Source organism: Lactuca virosa, chromosome 2 (genome assembly GCF_052849685.1).
Source record: "Lactuca virosa cultivar CGN04683 chromosome 2, Lactuca_virosa_CGN04683_v6, whole genome shotgun sequence".
NCBI lineage: Eukaryota > Viridiplantae > Streptophyta > Magnoliopsida > Asterales > Asteraceae > Lactuca > Lactuca virosa.
Window position 1 is genome coordinate 100,458,980 of NC_136427.1, and position 17,887 is coordinate 100,476,866.

Sequence of the window (17,887 nt, forward strand, 5' to 3'; positions counted from 1 at the left end):
TAAATTCGCTTTGAGTTTTATTTTCTTCTTCCCAATCACATTCTTTACATCCTATTTCTCCTCCTTCTACTCGACCTTTACACCTTTTCTAGTTGATATATTTCCCTTGAACTCATTGTTGTTCTTGTATTTTGGATTGAACGAATTTTTGAAGAACTTTTTCACTTTGTTATTCGAATAGTAAGCTACCGCTTCATATTCAGAATTAACCAAAAGTCCTTCTTTTTCAAGGTTATCTTGTTCAACAGATTCGACTTCAAAGTCCTTGGCAGTCACTTTCGACATCATAGCCAAAAGCCCTCCTAAGCTCAACTTTCCTTCTTCAGCAATTTCATTTATCTCACTTTCATGGGCCTTAAGAACATTATACAGATCATCCAACGCATAACCATCGAAACTTTGTTAAGTTTTAATCATCAGGTTAATGTTCCTCCAATCTTTTCGCAATCCCATCAGAAAAGTTGGATTATATTCAAGAGTCGAACGAGTAACAACATAAAGAGTACACTTGAATATCAATTCGTTCAAGCGATCATAGTAAAACTCGATTGTTTCGTTATCTTTAAGCTTGAACTCAGCCATTTCCAATAAGCATTGCTTCACTGAGCTTTTCTTTGTCTTTTCATTGCCTTGATATTTTTCTTTCAGTGTGTCCCAAATCTCCTTAGCTATTTTGCAACTTCGAACGTAGTTGTAAACTACTGGTGGAAGAGCACCACGTAGTTTACGAAGGCATTTCTTGTTATTTGCTTCTTGTTTAACCCTTCGCATAGCTACATCGGCAGAAGAACTAGCAGTTTCTACTTTGTCAAGCATACCAGGACGATAGTTTCCACTTGTTACGCATCTCCAAAGATCTTCATCTATTCCGTTGAGATAATCCTCCATTCGGTCGCCTACTGCTCATAGTGTTCAGGAATGAGCATTGGAATCTTCGTAGATAATCCAAGCAAGTGTCAAAAAGTCGACATCGTGTTCATGTTAAAGTTCACCATTTTTGTACGAACAAAGTTGATTTTTGAATTCAAAAATAGATTTGAAAGAACAGTGAAACAGAAACTGGTCAGTAATCACTCGATCACACAAACAGAGTGCAGAATCGAAACAAAACAACCAATAGAAACAAGTTTTCTAAATCAATATTATGGAAAACTTTGAATCGGAAATAACTATTCAAAAATATGAAAAACACGAGAAAACTTAAAATGATTGAATGAATCATGCTCTGATACCAATTGATGTGAATTAGAATTGAGTACTGAATACGAAATCAATTACAGAAATAGAATGAACACATCAAGTAAATAAGATTTGATTGTCTCTTATTTAATCTGTAAAAAGAGAAGAAAAGTTGAGAGTGTTTACAAACAGTAAGAGCACAAAAGTTCCCAAAATATACTCTTGACCCTAATACATACCCTATTTATAGGGTTTTACTGACGCACAAAAAGTACAAGGACTAAACGTTCAATATTGAATTTGATGTGTGCCTTGTAAATACATACAGTGTCGAAATCATTCTGATTTGCACCCTAATAGACTTAAAACAATTTCGACTTCTCACTACATACATTTCGAACCCTTCATCGTGTCATATTTTTCCAATTTTTCAATAGAAGAGAGGTTAACAATATTTTTTACCTGATACGCTGAGGTAGTGTCCCATTCTGACTTAAGGTCAGCAGCAACTTGAGAAGGATCGGTATCAAGAGCCCAACTCTATCATTTGATGTGTTAGCATGAGATTCAACAATCTGAACCATGAGACACTTACCTTCATCATCTAAAGATTTATCCTTTTCAAAAGCAGATGATAGTGTAATCATCATCTCTAACGGTTAAATAGTTTTGAACTAAACGATAGACAGATTAAGGGAGTGAGTTTCCAATACCAACTCTCACTTTCACACCGAGATTCAGCACCCTTTCCACTTCTTTGTTATATCCAGGCTCATATTTCCCTTTTATCCTACTACTAGATGCACTGCCATTGAGTAACAACACCTTTCCACTTGATGCATAACAGTAAAAGGAAATTTTTTTGATTATCTCAAGCATGTCAAAGTCCATGAACTTGAGATCTTCCATGTCCTTTGATTTCCAACTAGAGAAGTTGTGTTCATCAAACGGAGGGATCTTGTTGCAGACATTTGATTTTGGATTGAAAGAGCTCGTGATAATTACTTGAGTGTATCAAAAACCTACTTTGATAGCAATCTAAGGTTTGTATCGATCGGATAGACTTCAAGTATAAAGAGCAAATGTAAACTAATCTAAGCAAACAAAGAACATGAAGCAAATAACACAGGGAGTTCTCCAAATTTTCTTTCACCAAGAAAGGGTTTGTCTTCACCAAGAAGACGGTTTGTCACAAAGATGATCACTAAGAAAAACACAACACTAAGGTTTACCCTAATGTTGCTTATATACTAATCTATACAAGTATATCCCTTGATTAAACGAATGGTATCGTATCTATACTAAGAACCAATCCTCAGCGAGAGTGTTAGGGCCAGGATCCTTACGATATTCAGGATCCTCAAATATCTAGGATCCTCAGCAACAGTAGGATCCTGACTAATTATCGTTTTTATTTTTATCAATATTTATAACGGTCATATTTTGTCTATAACTAAAACGTGTGCAGAAGTAGTCAAGGGAAGTCCAATTCTCAATGAAGAATCATCTCAACTATGCTAAAGACCCAGAATACTTGGTCAAATAACATTCGTGAAGGTAATCATAGAGGATCCCGAAAATATCGGACATCTTGTTAGCTAAATTAGACTATAAATTAACACTTGTAATCTGTACACAACACACTGTTCTTCAGCCCAAGCTTACTCTACAAAATTCTCTACTTATTCTTACCAAAAACTCACTATAATCTTCATATTCTATATCAATAAAATCATCAAGGTAGGTGATCATTATCACCTACCAAGGTTTTATGCTAGAGATCCTAGTAAGGATCAAAGGCTTTCCTTGTAAACCATTGTGTCACTTTCTTTTACCACTTGCTTTTACACAATCTGAATATCACAGCCTCTCATTTAATTTGGTTGATTAGTACCTGTGCAATTTTTGACCAAAACAATTTGGCGCCCACCGTGGGGCCGTGGTGTTCAAAATCCTCGAAAAAATCATGTGTACACAACTGATCCTCTCTCCGTCCTCTGCTCCTTCCATTCCAACCAAAAACCTGCCACCTCCTCCGAGTGGACCCCCCACTCAGAGGAAAACACCCGATACTTCCAAGAAAAGCACCCCCACAATCGCTACTCCAGGAACTTTGGGATCCTCAGGGCTCTAGGATCCGACTGCCTCAGCCACTACTGCTGAACTTTTCGCTATGATGAGGAAAATGACGCAACAGGTGACCCAACAACAGGAGGAGAATAGAGCACTACTCAAGGAAGTGGAGAGGATGAAGGCGGAATTTCAGAATTCCAGGAAACTACGCCCACAGTTATGCAACCAAGGATCCTGGACTTCAATAATGCAGGATCCTTAAAAAATTGCTAGAAGGACACAATTTCTACCACTGTGGTGTCACCTTGGGGGGCAACTATGGGAAACTGAGCATCCATGATCAATGATCTCAATGAGCCTTTCAACACTCCTAGAAACCTTGAATCTAGTAACTTCTTAAACAACAATACTATTAATACTAACTACACTAATGTTGATGCAGGAATAAACCCAAACATGGCTAGGGAAATTCAACAATTAAGACAAATGATCTCCAGTGTACCCAGAGTGGTCCAACCAATACCAGAAACATCCTCTACAAGCCACAAGATCTCGAGATTTGCTTCTGCGATAGTCGATACTGAAGTTCCTAAGTGCTTCCAAACTCCCAGCATGAAGCTATACGATGGGACTACAGATCCCGAAGAGCATATAGCCCAATACAGAGAAAGGATGGAGGTCATTCCCATCCCAGGGCACTTGAAGGAAGCTTGCCTATGCAAAGGCTTTGGTTCGACTCTTACAACATCAGCCCTCAAATGGCTACTAAACGTTCCCCCATACTCTAATACTTCATTTGCACACTTAGTTAATATCTTTAATCACCAATTTTCTTGCAGCAGAACCTTCGAGAAGATCACTAGTGATCTCTACCGGGTGGTTCAGGATGCTAAGGAAAAACTTAGGGACTTTGTTAACAGGTTTGGCAGGGAAGCTCTGAGCATCCCCAAAATTGATATGGCCACCGTTGTGGAAGCTTTTAAAATGGTATTAAGAAAGGATTCACCCTTCTTCGAAGACCTTATGATGACCCCCATCCAACAGATTGGATGAAGTCAGATGCCGGGCATTGAGGTTCATAAGGCTCGAAGAGGATAGAGAGATCCAGAAGAGAAGCAACCCTTCGGATCAATATTAGAGCCCTAACAGGAAGGCCGAATCCTCGACTCAAAGATCCTCAAATCGAAGCCCTATTCCAAACCGGGTCATCACAGGGTTAATGCCCTTGAAGATGGAGGAGAAGAAGAAAAACTTCCTAAAATCACTGACTATTGATTTTATGTGGATGTTTCAGGTGTAATTCATGCTATGCAGGATCTTGGAGATAAAGCAAGATGGCCAAAGAGAGATAAAAGTCCACCGCTTGGAAACACAAGTCCAAATGGTGTGCTTACCATGAAGACTTTGGCCACATGACGGAGGACTGTATAGCTCTACGAAAAGAAATCAGCTACCTCCTTAGCAAAGGATACCTCAAAGAGATCCTCGAGAGAAAAAGAGAAAAATGCAAGGAAAATAGCCAAGATGATCACAGGATCCCAGAGAAACCAGGATCTCCACCCTCTGACGCTAAGATAATTAACATTATCTCAGGCGGATTTAACATCTGTGGTACCTCTTATTCTCAGGCAAAAAGAGACGTCAAGGTCTCCAAAACAGAAAAGGAGGATAGGTCACGAAAGAAAAACATGGTTAGCAGTGAAAAAGAAATTACATTTGACGAGACTGACATGGAAGGAATTCAGGGTCCTCATCATGACGGACTCGTGATAACACTGTACATGGTCAACCATTTCGTCAAAAGGGTCCTCGTTGATGGAGGATCCTCGATCAATATTATACCCCTAGACGCTCTGAAAAGAATGAACATCCTAGAATCAGAGATAGTTAGAAGATCCTCGATCCTTATAGGATTCAGCGGGGAAACAAAACACACAGTTGGAGAAATAAAGCTACCAATATACATAGAAGGGGTAAACTCCATACAGAATTTATGTATTATTGACACCCTATCTTCTTATAATGTGATACTAGGTAGACCATGGATGCACGAGATGAAAGCGATTCGATCAACATACCATCAGTGTGTGAAAATGCCCACTCTATGGGGGACAGTGAAGATCATGGGAGACCAATATGAATAGAAAGAATGCTACAAAACCTCTATGAAATCTACGACCAAACCCAAACAAGCATAGAAATTAAGGCAGGGGCACGACATGTTCTAGAGACAAAGGAACAAGACGTAAAGGAAGTGCCCCTGGGCATCGAGGATCCTGAAGCTAAAGTCCTCATAGGATCCTCAATGCCTGAGCAAATCGAGCATGATCTACTAAATTTCTTAAGAACTAGAAGCACGACATTCGCATGGAAACACGAAGATATGACAGGTATAGACAAGAGTATTATTACTCATAAACTTAATATTGACCCTTCTTTCAGACCAATACACCAAAAAAGAAGGAAATTTTGCACCCAAAAGGAATCAAATCATCCAAGAGGAAGTATAGAAGCTCCTCAAAACAGGAATGATCAAGGAAGTGAAGTTTCCAAGATGGGTAGCTAACATGGTTGTCATACAAAAGAAAAACGGAAAATGGAGAGTGTGTGTGGATTACATGGATCTCAAAAACAATTGTCCTAAGGATCCTTTCCCTCTACCACATATTGACTCTATGATAGATGTGACGGCTGTCCATGAACTCCTGACCTTCATGGATGCTTTAGCAGGATTCCAGCAAATCCAAATGGAACCATCAGACCAGAAGATATTGCATTTATAACACCAACAGGTATATATTGTTACACCGCAATGCCCTTTGGTCTCAAAAATGCAGGTGTGACATATCAAAGATTGGTGAATCGGATGTTCAAATAAAAACTGGGGGACACCATGGAAGTTTATATTGATGACATGGTAGTGAAGTCGATGAAAGTTGAAGATCACCTTAGATACCTCAAGGAAGCATTTGACATTCTGGACGGGTACAATATGAAGCTGAACCACTCAAATGTCACTTTGGAATGAAGTCAGGCAAGTTACTTGGATACATGGTAACCAAAAGAGGGATAGAAGCAAGCCCAGAACAAATAAAAGCAATCATGGAACTAAGATCCCCGTCTTCAACAAAGGACATCTAGAGGCTAACCGGATGCGTAACAGCACTCAACAGATTCATTTCATGATCCCCAAAAAGGTGCAAGCCCTTTTACGATATCTTGAAAAAGAAAAAGAAATTTGAGTGGAAGGAGGAACACGAGAAAGCCTTCCAGGAACTCAAAAAATATCTAACCTCTGCTCCACTACTAGTAAAACCTATAGATGGAGAACCACTTATTCTCTACTTCTCAGTATCCTCAAAAGCGATAAGTGACCTTCTAGTCAAGGATCTTAACGGGGAGTGTCACACCCCCAAACCGGAACGGCGGAAACATTCGAGGGCGGAGGACGTCATGTTTAGTATCACAAGACATGCATCATAGTAATAAAAGTAACAAACAACCATTTCATTAGAAAGAAAGTGTTTACAAACTATGTGATTCACATAAGATAGACTACAAAAGTAAATAACAAAACAAGACATGAAGCTACTATGCTCCATCTTCTGTATCCCAGTGCGCGTACCTGTCTACTAGTCTCCTGAGAATACAAGTTATTTTGAAAGAGTAGATCATCATTTAAGCTGGTGAGTTCATAAGATTTTAGTGATGTAAAGTAAGTTGTAAGTTGTTTTAGAAAAGTTTTCCTGTTCCTCCAGGAAATCCTATATTTCCTGATATGATGAAAGATAAGTAAAATGGCTCTACAATCCCTTCTATGAGTACTAAACGGATACAAGTTATATAAAACCCAGAGTAAACAAACAATCAATTGTGTGTATTTGCCCTAAGCCCACAACCAAACAAGGAACATGAAATGAGGCGAAAGGCACACATCCCATTGTTTGTTAGATCATCGTGGTATATAACCCTGGCGTATTCACTTGGTACTCACGGAGTTAACTGTAATAGTTCCTTTATATTTTATGAAAACATTCTTTATGAAAACCCTTATTTCTTTTAGTAAAAATAGTAACCACAATGGTTCCTTCTATAATCAATTAGTTTATACTATCCATATATAATCTAATATCGAACATATAGTTAATTGTGTGAATCTGCCCTAAGCCCACAACCAAACAAGGAACGGGAAGTAAGGTGGAAAGCACACATCCAACTACCTATCGGGTATTAATTATACATAAACCTGATGTATAAACTAAGGTATTATAGAATTAACCACCTAAGGTCCTTTAAGTTATACTGGTTTAATAAAATGAATTAAACCTTTCACTGATAAGTTTCTAGTTTAGTTTACTCAATGTTCTATCTAAAAAGTATGTTTTGTACTAGAAAAATTGTGTATTGAATTAGTGTACTATGACCTGACCCATACCTGGTACTCCTTATGATTACTTAGTGTATATGGAATATATATATAGCAAAGATCGAATAGATAGCAGACTGGGTGAATTTGCTCTAACCCACAACCAAACAAGGAACATGAAATAAAGCAGAAAGCACACATCCTACTACCTGTCATATCTGATTAATATATATCCCTGATGTATAAACTAAGGAATCATAAAGTTAGCATTATAGGCCCCTTTCTACTGAATGTACTAAGACTCGACTGTTCTGTTTGTCGCTTGTAATGATGTAAGTTTTCACTAGTTGATAACTATCTTTACTCGAAAATAGTTTGCATTACCTTTCAAGTGAGAATGTCATAATATGAAAGAAATAGGAAAATGAAAGTATGCAGTAGTCTTTTAAAATGACTAATGAAGTACTGACTACCTTAAAAACCAGTTTGTTTATTTAAGGTCATAATGTGATGTGGTTGTAACCATACTAATAACGTTCTCCCTCCAGGAGACTCTGGTTACAAAACGCGACTTAACAAACAAATTGCTAAGCCGTGAAGCAGTCTCACATTAAAGTTTTCTTGTTCTTGTTTTAGTATTAGTATGTTCCTCCCTCAACTCGTTATAGTATGTTCTCTCTGTTCTAGTGTATAGTATGTTCCTCCCTGTTTCTCTTTATAGCATGTTCTGAACCCCTAAACTATATCTATTATAGTTTACTAGTATGTTTACTAGAACTGTTACTGACTTGAATAAAAGACTCATTATCTACTAAGTTATGATTGTACTTTAAAAACAGAGTTTATAAACCATAAAGTAACATAACCTTAAAAGAGTTTTTGAAATGGTTTTGATCACTTATAAAGTATAAGAAATCCTTTGAATATGTTGGTTATCACAAATAACATTTACACAATTATCATTGTGTTCAACTTGTATTATCCCCCTTAAAAGCATTTAAAAAATTTAAAAGATTGATTATAGGGGTATGAACTCACCTTATGTGGGTGATTCAATCGAATATGTGCGTATGGATGAGAAGTTCCACGAATGAAGTCCCAAGACACAAATGAGTCCTAAATGACATATAATGATATATATTGGCATGTAATTAGTGTTTTAAACAACTAATATGCAAGGAAACACCCTTCAGGACAAGGAAACACTTGGACTAAGTGTTACAATCACATGTGATTAACTAAAAGGAGTATACGGCCACACCATGGAGTGTACGGCCAAGGGGTGTATGACCATGGAGTGTACGGCCGTACACTCATGGTAAATCATGCAAAAGAGGGTATTCAATCCATGGGGAAACTAGTGAGTCTCATGCTCAACAAGAAGATGAACAAAGTTCTCATTTTTAGGGTCTTTTGGAGGGTCTTGAGGTGTGTACGGCTATGCAAGGGTGTACGGCCATACACTCCTTTTGTTCATGAAAAATGGTCGTTTCTAGGGTGTTAATCAAGAGTTTCTAATGTATACTAAGCATATGGAAATGATACTTACGATTTGGAAGCTTGAAGATGGTTCACGGCCACCAAGAACAAGTGTGTGTTCTTGGTGTTCTTGGTGAAAGATGAGGATCTTGAAGATCTAACCAAAAAGATGATTTTCATGGATGAAATCAAAGGGTGATACTTGATCAAGAAGGATAACAACTAATAGATGGAAGAATCACTTACGTTTTTGAAGATCAAGGTGAAAAGCTTGATGATAGTTGAGAGAGAATTGGATTTGTTTAGGTGGAAATGTAAGAAATGAAGAATAATGAAGGAATACCCTACATAAGGGCATGGGTTCACAGCCATCATGGGTGTACGACCGTACACCCATGTGTACGACCGTACACTCCTCTTGAAGGAGTGTTTGGCCCGAATGCAACACTTTGAACTTAAGTTAACTCATCCTTAAAACCAAAACTTGAATGTGCTATGCTCGAAACACTCAAACAGACCTTAAACAATGCTAAAAGGTAGCAGAAATGAGTTTGACTCTCGGTTGAATTGAATGATTGGACTTACAAGGAAAAAAATTTCGGGTTGTCACATCATCCCCCCGTTAGATGGAATTTCGTCCCGAAATTAGCTTTTTTAGCAGTACTCCTGGGGTCGTGCTCCTCTGAATGGCAGAATACCCAGTCGTAGACCTGGCAACCTTGCCCTAATGTCCATGATAGGATTCATAACCGGTCCATTTATCATTACATCGTGTATAGAAGTCGTATATAATTAAGATTAGTAAGACGGTCGGATGTGCTACTCTGCCCCAGGTCCACAACCAAACAAGGAACATGAGATAGGGCGGAAACACACATACTAAATCTGCATAATCATAATTATATACCACTCTCGCGTATACACTTATTAGTGATAGGTGGGCTGTATTTGTCCTTAGCCTCTATGCTTGAACTTGGTCTGTTGAACGAGTGGTATTTCGGGAAGGTCTGTTCGAAATATGGCGACAAGGTTTCGGAGGGCAAGGTACTCTTCGCATGAGTACTTCGGGGTTTAGAATACGAGGTAAACGATTCCGAGGTCTAGGTCGGGTTGTCGTTACGAATGACGAGGGGTTCGTGAATTTGACGGTCAAGGCGATGGAAACATATGAACTTAGTATGGTGAGGACCACGCCAATTCATGACGAATGATGACAACATACTCTTTACAGAAACAAAAGTTATGTCGATTTGAAAGAAACGCTTGTTATACAACGGTCTATTCCGAGTGTGTTCGACAACGTAGTCCGTGTAGACTTTCTAGTGCTTTCTGTTTTCTCCTTGATGTTAACACTATCACGTATAGTACCGCGATGAGCGAGTACATACAATGAAAGTGCTTTGATAACTAGTGTCGATATTTTATACTACGATTCCTCCTCGGTACCACTATGATCGCCTGACATATACAAGTTATGAATAATTAAGATGAATAAGACAATCGACTGAGTAACTCTGCCCCAAATCCACAACCAAACAAGGAACAGGAATTAAGACGGAGTCACTCACTCTAAGTATGCAAAATCTTAGCTATGCACAACCCTGATGTATATACTAAGCCATCATAGCTTCTCTGAATGAATCTTTTAGTTCTCTTGAATACTGTCACTTGTTCAGATTAGTGAGTTATTATAATTACTTTTAAATGTTTTCCCCAAGTTTTAATCTTATATAAATATAAATTAATTTTTAAAGTAATTATTTTATTTAGAGGACGTACCAAAATCTCAAAAGAGGGGTTACTCGCTGCTCTCTTGTGTCTTGTCGCTATATTTCTCCTTATCCTCCGTCATTTCTCTCTTTTGGGCAGTCTTTCTTGGCCTGTCCCATTTCCCCGCATGTATGGCATATCTGAACTATACCAGTATCGGTGGTTGTAGTGATGTGCTGAGTCGGAGTTTCATAGAAACGAGCTTCTTCATCTTTCCTCTCTGTTGGACAATCCCTCTTAAAGTGTCTAGATTTTCTGCACTTGAAACAAGCCAGGTTTACTTGGGAGATTGGTCGTGCCGGCGCCCTGTAGAAACGGGCAGTGTGCCCCTTCTTGCGGTAATTCGAGCACTGCATCTCTCGGCAAGCTCCGTTGTGGTGGTAGGTGCATTTTCCGCTACCTTGGAAGATTTCCAGCATATCGGTTGGCGGGGGTTGTAGTGGCAGATGAAGTACCCGATGTTGTGACTGCTGTTGTTACTGAAGGAGTAGCCACGAGCTGTCGTCTCTTGGTAGAACCTTGAGCCGCCTTTCTCCCCTTTTTGTCCCAGAACTCTCGTTTCTTGTTCTTAGGTTTGTGGTCTGGGGTGTCCTTGTCAGTAGACATTAGCGAGTCCCCTTGATTGTTATTGTGATTAGCACAACTGTAGTGGTGTTGATTATGATGGCATGTGCGGAATTAGAAAGATCTAGTGAATCATCATGTAAACTCAAGAACACAAGGAGTAAATAAATCTTTGTAAGCTCATATTAGATCTAGAAAGAATATACAAATGGGTTTGTACAAAGTTTCTCTCTCTGGTCTAACACTCCAAATGGTTCCTTACATAATGGGAGTCACTCACTTCCTATTTATAGGAAAGACTCAACCCATTTACACATACAAAGGGGAAAGCCTAAAACACTACATCCAAGAGTGACTTTACACCCTAACATTCTCCCCCTCAAAGTTAGGATTGGATGTCCGGCTTCAATCTCCAACGAGCTAGCGTGATCAAGACCAAACTCCCCCTCGAAGTAACACCGGTCTTCAAATCCGCAAACGAATATCCGAGAAACCCGCTTCGAATACCCATCATTCTCCCCCTTTTTATAATCAAAAAATGATTATAAAACCCATTAAGGGTGAGAAGCGCTCGAGGAATGAACAATACAATACTCCCCCTTGATGTGTACGAAAAATGAATCACCAAAAATCTTGCACGGAAAAACAATCACGAAAAAGCCACAAAAATTTTCCAATTTATGAAAATTTTTGACTTTTTGAGTGAAAGTTGCAAGATTTTTCAAAAACCGGCTAAAAATCGTCACTTTCTGAAACTTGCAGGGACACATCAAGGGGGAGTATTGTATTCCGCCCAAAACAGCTAAATATGCAAAACTCTCCCCCTTTTCCAAAGCTGGGTAGAAAGCGTCAATTTGCATAAACTGCAGGGAATGAACTTGAAACTTCTGTATTCTTCACAATTTTTGCTCAATATTCGAAACCGGACTAATTCTGCCAAGTCTTCGAAATTTCAGGGGCTAATTTCAAAACTTGTGTGATTTCTTCTCCAATTCGCTTGTTCCAGACGACGCCTCAAAAATTTCGACAGTTTGAGAAAAAATCTTCATACGTTCCAATCAAATTCTTCGCACGTCGATATACAATTCTTCGTACAATAATCTTCGTTAGTCGATACGGGTAAAACCTTCGAAACTTATCAACCCAAAATCTTCGACTATCAAGAGTCGAGTGTCGATTACACCCAAAACGTTCGAAATTCGTCTCTTAGTCTCGACTCCAAACCATAACCCATCTGTTCGTCCATTACTCACTCCAATCGGCATTAACAAAATCAACCAAACTTGAATTCAATCTTACGAACTTCGCTTTTCATCTACTCAAAACCATCGACAACACAGGGACCCTTCGCATGTCAACTTAGATCTCAAACCATCAAAGCGAACACCTTTGCTTTCTTCCCCAAATTCGTGTTATCAGATGTTAATCCAAAACATTCGAAATCAATTTCCATCCTCCTTTCTGTTATCAAAACAACAATCGGATAACCCATCTATCAAACCTTCAATAGTTCGTTATCAACCAATAAACCAAACTCGACATCAAAACTGTGAAAACAATCGACAATCCAAACCCACATTGAAATCAAAACTTGAAATCGTCGTTTGTCTTCTTCCCATTCTCGATTAGTGAACATCCAATCAAACACGAATCCAATTATCGAATTCCCAGTACCTGTTCGTAGATTGACTCAAGGCTCCATCGATTCCAAACTATCGCTTACCAGTTTTCGAATCCAAACTCAAAATCTTCACTCATTTTCAAAACAGTCGAATACAATGAGAATCACAGATACCCAAACCATCGACTATTGACTATTCGATTCGTTTTTGACTTCCAAAAACATTCGAAATCAATCTTGCAATCATCGACTTCAAAGCAATCGATCTGTTCGCTTTGTTTTACAGAAAATACCCATCGATTCCCAAAGCTTTAAACCATTCGACATCAAACATAAACAATCATCGATAACAACATTTCAACGATTCGTAAACAAATCCTTCACCGATCGAACTCCCAAAACAATTTCACAGTCTTTGTTCAATCGACTTCCAATATCGACTTCTCCAAATTGATTTCCAAAATCGTCAATCACTCAAACAACAATACGATTACAGAATCCCACTTCGTCTCTGACTAATCGAATTGATGTTTCGAAAGTTGAGATGTGAAAGTCTTCGATGCCATAGCCAGCTCAGATCAGAAGTGGCTTTCGAAAGAAGACATACAACAGGTTTGCCGACAATTGGATTGATATCCAGAGTGAACATGTCACCTTTCCTTTTGGATTTCAGTAATATTTCTTTTGTGTTAACATTCGAAATAACACTTCCTTCTTCGTTAAAGAGAACTTGATTACCAGTGCCCACAACAAGTTCAGAAACACTAATCAAGTTATGTTGAAGACCTTCAACATATGCAACACGATTCACTGTGAATTGTCCATTCGTGATCTTTCCATATCCTTTGACTTGACACTTTTGATTATTCCCAAATTTAACTACTCCAGCATTTTTGAGACTTCGAAAATCTCTTAAATTCTCCTTCTTTCCAGTCATGTGACGAGAGTAAACACTATCAATGTACCACTTGTTATCATATTGCTCGTCACACAGTACCTACAATCAATGGAAAAATTTAGGTACCCAAGGCTTTTTGGGTCCTTGGAAATTAGATTTCAATTTCGAATGTAATGAAGAACTTTTAACCCAATCACAAACTTTGGTTTTGAGACTATCAATTAAGTTCACTTCATCATTTAAAGAAACCGAAACATAAGAGTTTGATGGCTTCGAATGTTCACTGACATTACCCTTCGCATATTGAGTTTGTGAATGAACTGTCTTCACTTTTGTGACTGGTCTCCAAGCTCTGATGGAAATGTTCGAATCTTTTGAAGACGAACTTCCATTTGAAGAAGTATTGACATACTTTTCATAAGCTTCGTTGATTTGTGTTTCTGAATATTTGCTGGATTGATAAACTTTTCCTCGTCCTTCGAGCCAGTGATCTATGTTTTTCTTTGAAGTTATGCCTTTTTCATGCGAAGTCTTTAGTGTTTGTTTCTTCGTATGATTAGGAAAATTTGGCTTTTGAGGAACAAAATCAACTTTGGGATTTGTTACAAAAGAATAAGCATAAGATGAATCAACTGTTGATTTAAAATGTTGACGTTGAAAAACTTGTTGATTTGAATTAGATCTATTTGAAAAATCTCTTGATTTGTTAGTTTAAGAAACTTTCGAAAACTTTGACTGCTTATTTACTTCAGACCTTGTATGATTTGATTGAGATGAATGTTGGGTCTTTGAAAAAGAAGAATTTTTAGCTTTGAAAACATTTTTGGTTGATTGTGATTCAGACATCTTTTGAGACTCAACATTTTGCAAAAATATTTTATTTCTTGCTTGTCTTTTCGAAATGTTGTTTTCCTTCGAAAATTTGTCAATTTGATCTTTAAATTTCTTAGAGTTTAATTTGAAAACATTTTCATTTTCCTTTTCAACCTTTATTGTTTTCTCTTTTTCAACTTTTGATTTTTCAACCCATTGTTTTTGTGGTTTTTGTCGTTGAAACACATACGAATTCTTTGTTAAGTTGTTTTCAATTGTGTTTTGATTTGCGAAAAAACCTTCTTTAGTTGTTTTTGAATTATCTTCTTCAACCATCTTCTTTAATTCTGGTTTGATATTCTCAACATTTCCGGTAGTTACGAAAACTTGATTTGGAAAAATGACATCATCTGTGCATTTGAAATTTGGATAAACCACCGTGTTTGTTTCAAGATAATGTTCACCTTTTTCATTCATTACTTTTTCGAACTTTTGTGTATCACCATACACTTGTTCAACAACTATATGAGGAATTTCTTTTTCCTTTTGTAACTTCCTTTTTCTTCGTTTGTTTCTCTTCTTTCTCATCATCACTATCATCAGTTTGGCCGTCTTTGAGATCCACGAAGTTCATATCACAAACTTTCGAAGTTGAGGGTATATCAGTTTCATTTTCAACCATCAAATCCTTAACTTTTTCTTTCCCTTTAGATGTTGAAGCAACATTAACAACAGACAACTGAGAACAATCAACATCTTCAAGCTCACTAATTTCACTAATATTATCAGAATTATCTTCAATATCAGCATAATTAGATTGAGAATTAGACGTTGAATTCTCAGTCTTTTTCAAAATTTTAATTCGTTTAGATTTAGTCAAAGTATCATTCACAATGTTAACTAAATCATTCGTATCAAGACATTCATCAACATTGACTATTCCATATCTATACTTATCATTTGGAACTTTGTTGAAATCAGCTATTTCCTTTTCATAGTCATACGAAATGTTATCTACCGTAGCTCTTTCATAAGCTAAAAATGGTAGTAATTTTCTATGTTGTTCTTTACTGATTTCGCATGAATGATGTAGTTCAGTTAATTTCCCATACAATCGTTTAGCCGAATTACAGTAAATGTTCCTCTGGGCTAACAACAGTTTAGTTTCACTAGACAAATTATCCCTATCAACCATGATATTAGTTATTTGAAGTTCTAAACAATCTATCTTAGTGATTTTCGAATCTAGTTTCTTCTGTGTCTCTAGCAACTGCATAGACAGCTTCTTAGCCTCATTACTAACAGATACCACAATTGAATCAAAATAAGTAACAGTTTCATCGAAAGATACTAATTCAGAATTATAAGCATGTAATGGAATATTGAAAGATTCAAGAATGTTTCGTACCTTTGTGGTCATTGGAGATTTGTCAGAAGCTTTGGATACGAAGCATCTCCCATGAACTTCGTATGCCTCCTCATCTGATTCTTCCTCCATTTTTGCAAACATTGCTCCGTGGGTTGGATTTCGCATTTCCTCATCATCTGATCCAGAAGACCAGATTTGATAAGTACCTTCATCATCCTCAATCTCACCCTTTGCAACTAATGACAAATTCTTGGCTTTAGCACGAACCACCTCCAGCTTCTCAGCATAGTACACCTCATCCTTGACCTTATTCTTCCTTTCATCCTTCTTGCGAAGCATACAGTCATTCGCAAGGTGATTAGCACCGTTGCAATAATGACAATCAATCCCGGCATCTCCCTTTAATTTCTTCTTCGTTTTTCCCTCAATAGGCTTCGTATCTTCATCTCTTCCTTCTTTTTCTCTTCCCCAACACTTTTATTCATAAAATTCCCTTTTGTCTCAGATGACTTTGCCTTCGGATTAAAGGGCTTTTTGAAGAACTTTTTCACACGATTGTTTGAATAGAAAGCAATTGCCTCATCATCTGAGTTCACGATGAACCCTTCATCTTCGTCCGAAAGATCTTTCTCAGCTTCCCTTTCAGAGATCTTCGAAACCAAAGCTAGTGGACCTCCCAAACTTGCCTTCGATTCTTCAGCAATTTCGTTCACTTCGCTTTCATGAGACTTCAGTTGATTGTACAAGTCATTCAAAGTTGACGTATCAAAACTCTGTTGATTCTTGACCATCATGCTCACACTACGCCACTCTTTACGAAGTCCCATAACAAAAATTAGATTGAACTCCATGGCTGATCTAGTAATACCATATCGATTGCATCGATAGATCAATTCATTAAGATGATCATAATAAACTTCTATCGTTTCACCATCTTTTTGTCTGAAGTCCTTCAGTTCCACTAAGCATTGCTTCACAGAGTTAACTTTTGTCTTCTCACTTCCCTGAAATTTCTCCTTGAGATTGTTCCAGATTTCCTTTGCAGTTGTACAACTCCTCACATAGTTGTATACAACTGGAGGCAAAGCTCCTCTTAGCTCTCTCATGCACCTCTTCTCCAGCTTTTTCAGACGATCAGTCTGATTCTCAACTTCAGAATTTCCAGAAGATGATCCAATTGGTTGAACATTCATCGGTGGATTAAGATTGCCAGAAATGCAATTCCACAGTTCTTCATCCAATCCATTGAAATAATCCTGCATACGATCAGCCCATTGATCGTAATACTCAGGGATTAGCATGGGAATTTTGGTGGATGAACCTAGAAGATGAGAAAATGAAGTCATTGAATTAAGATTGAAAGACGCCATTGATGTATAGAATAAATCCTTGAGAATTTTTGACGAAACTTTGAGAATTTGATAACAAACTATATGATTCAAATCAGAATCACTAGTAGAACACTCGATTCAATGAATTAAGTGCAGAATCGAATCACAGACTAAGATCTAGATAATTTTTCACTTTCAAAAAGTGCGAAAACTTTTGAATCAAAAATTTGATTCAAAAACCTTTTGAACAATGTGAAAATCAGATCAGAGATATGATTCCTGCTCTGATACCAATTGATGAAACAAAGAATCGAGTATTGATTTAATCAGAGTATGATTTAAGGTAGAATTGCGAGATTTTAACACAGGATGTAAACATGATTTTGTTTCAGCTCTATTACGCTCTCAAGTTTTACAGATTACA

The 17,887-nt window shown here is 37.6% G+C and overlaps 1 protein-coding gene across 1 annotated transcript; it reads left to right on the plus strand.

Annotated features, from left to right (window-relative positions):
- Positions 1–4,664: 4,664 nt before the first annotated feature.
- On the plus strand, positions 4,665–5,396 carry LOC145157632 (uncharacterized). The gene has a single exon (XM_079076657.1). It carries the CDS (start codon positions 4,665–4,667, stop codon positions 5,394–5,396), a length of 732 nt encoding a protein of 243 aa, XP_078932783.1.
- The last annotated feature ends 12,491 nt before the right edge of the window (positions 5,397–17,887 follow it).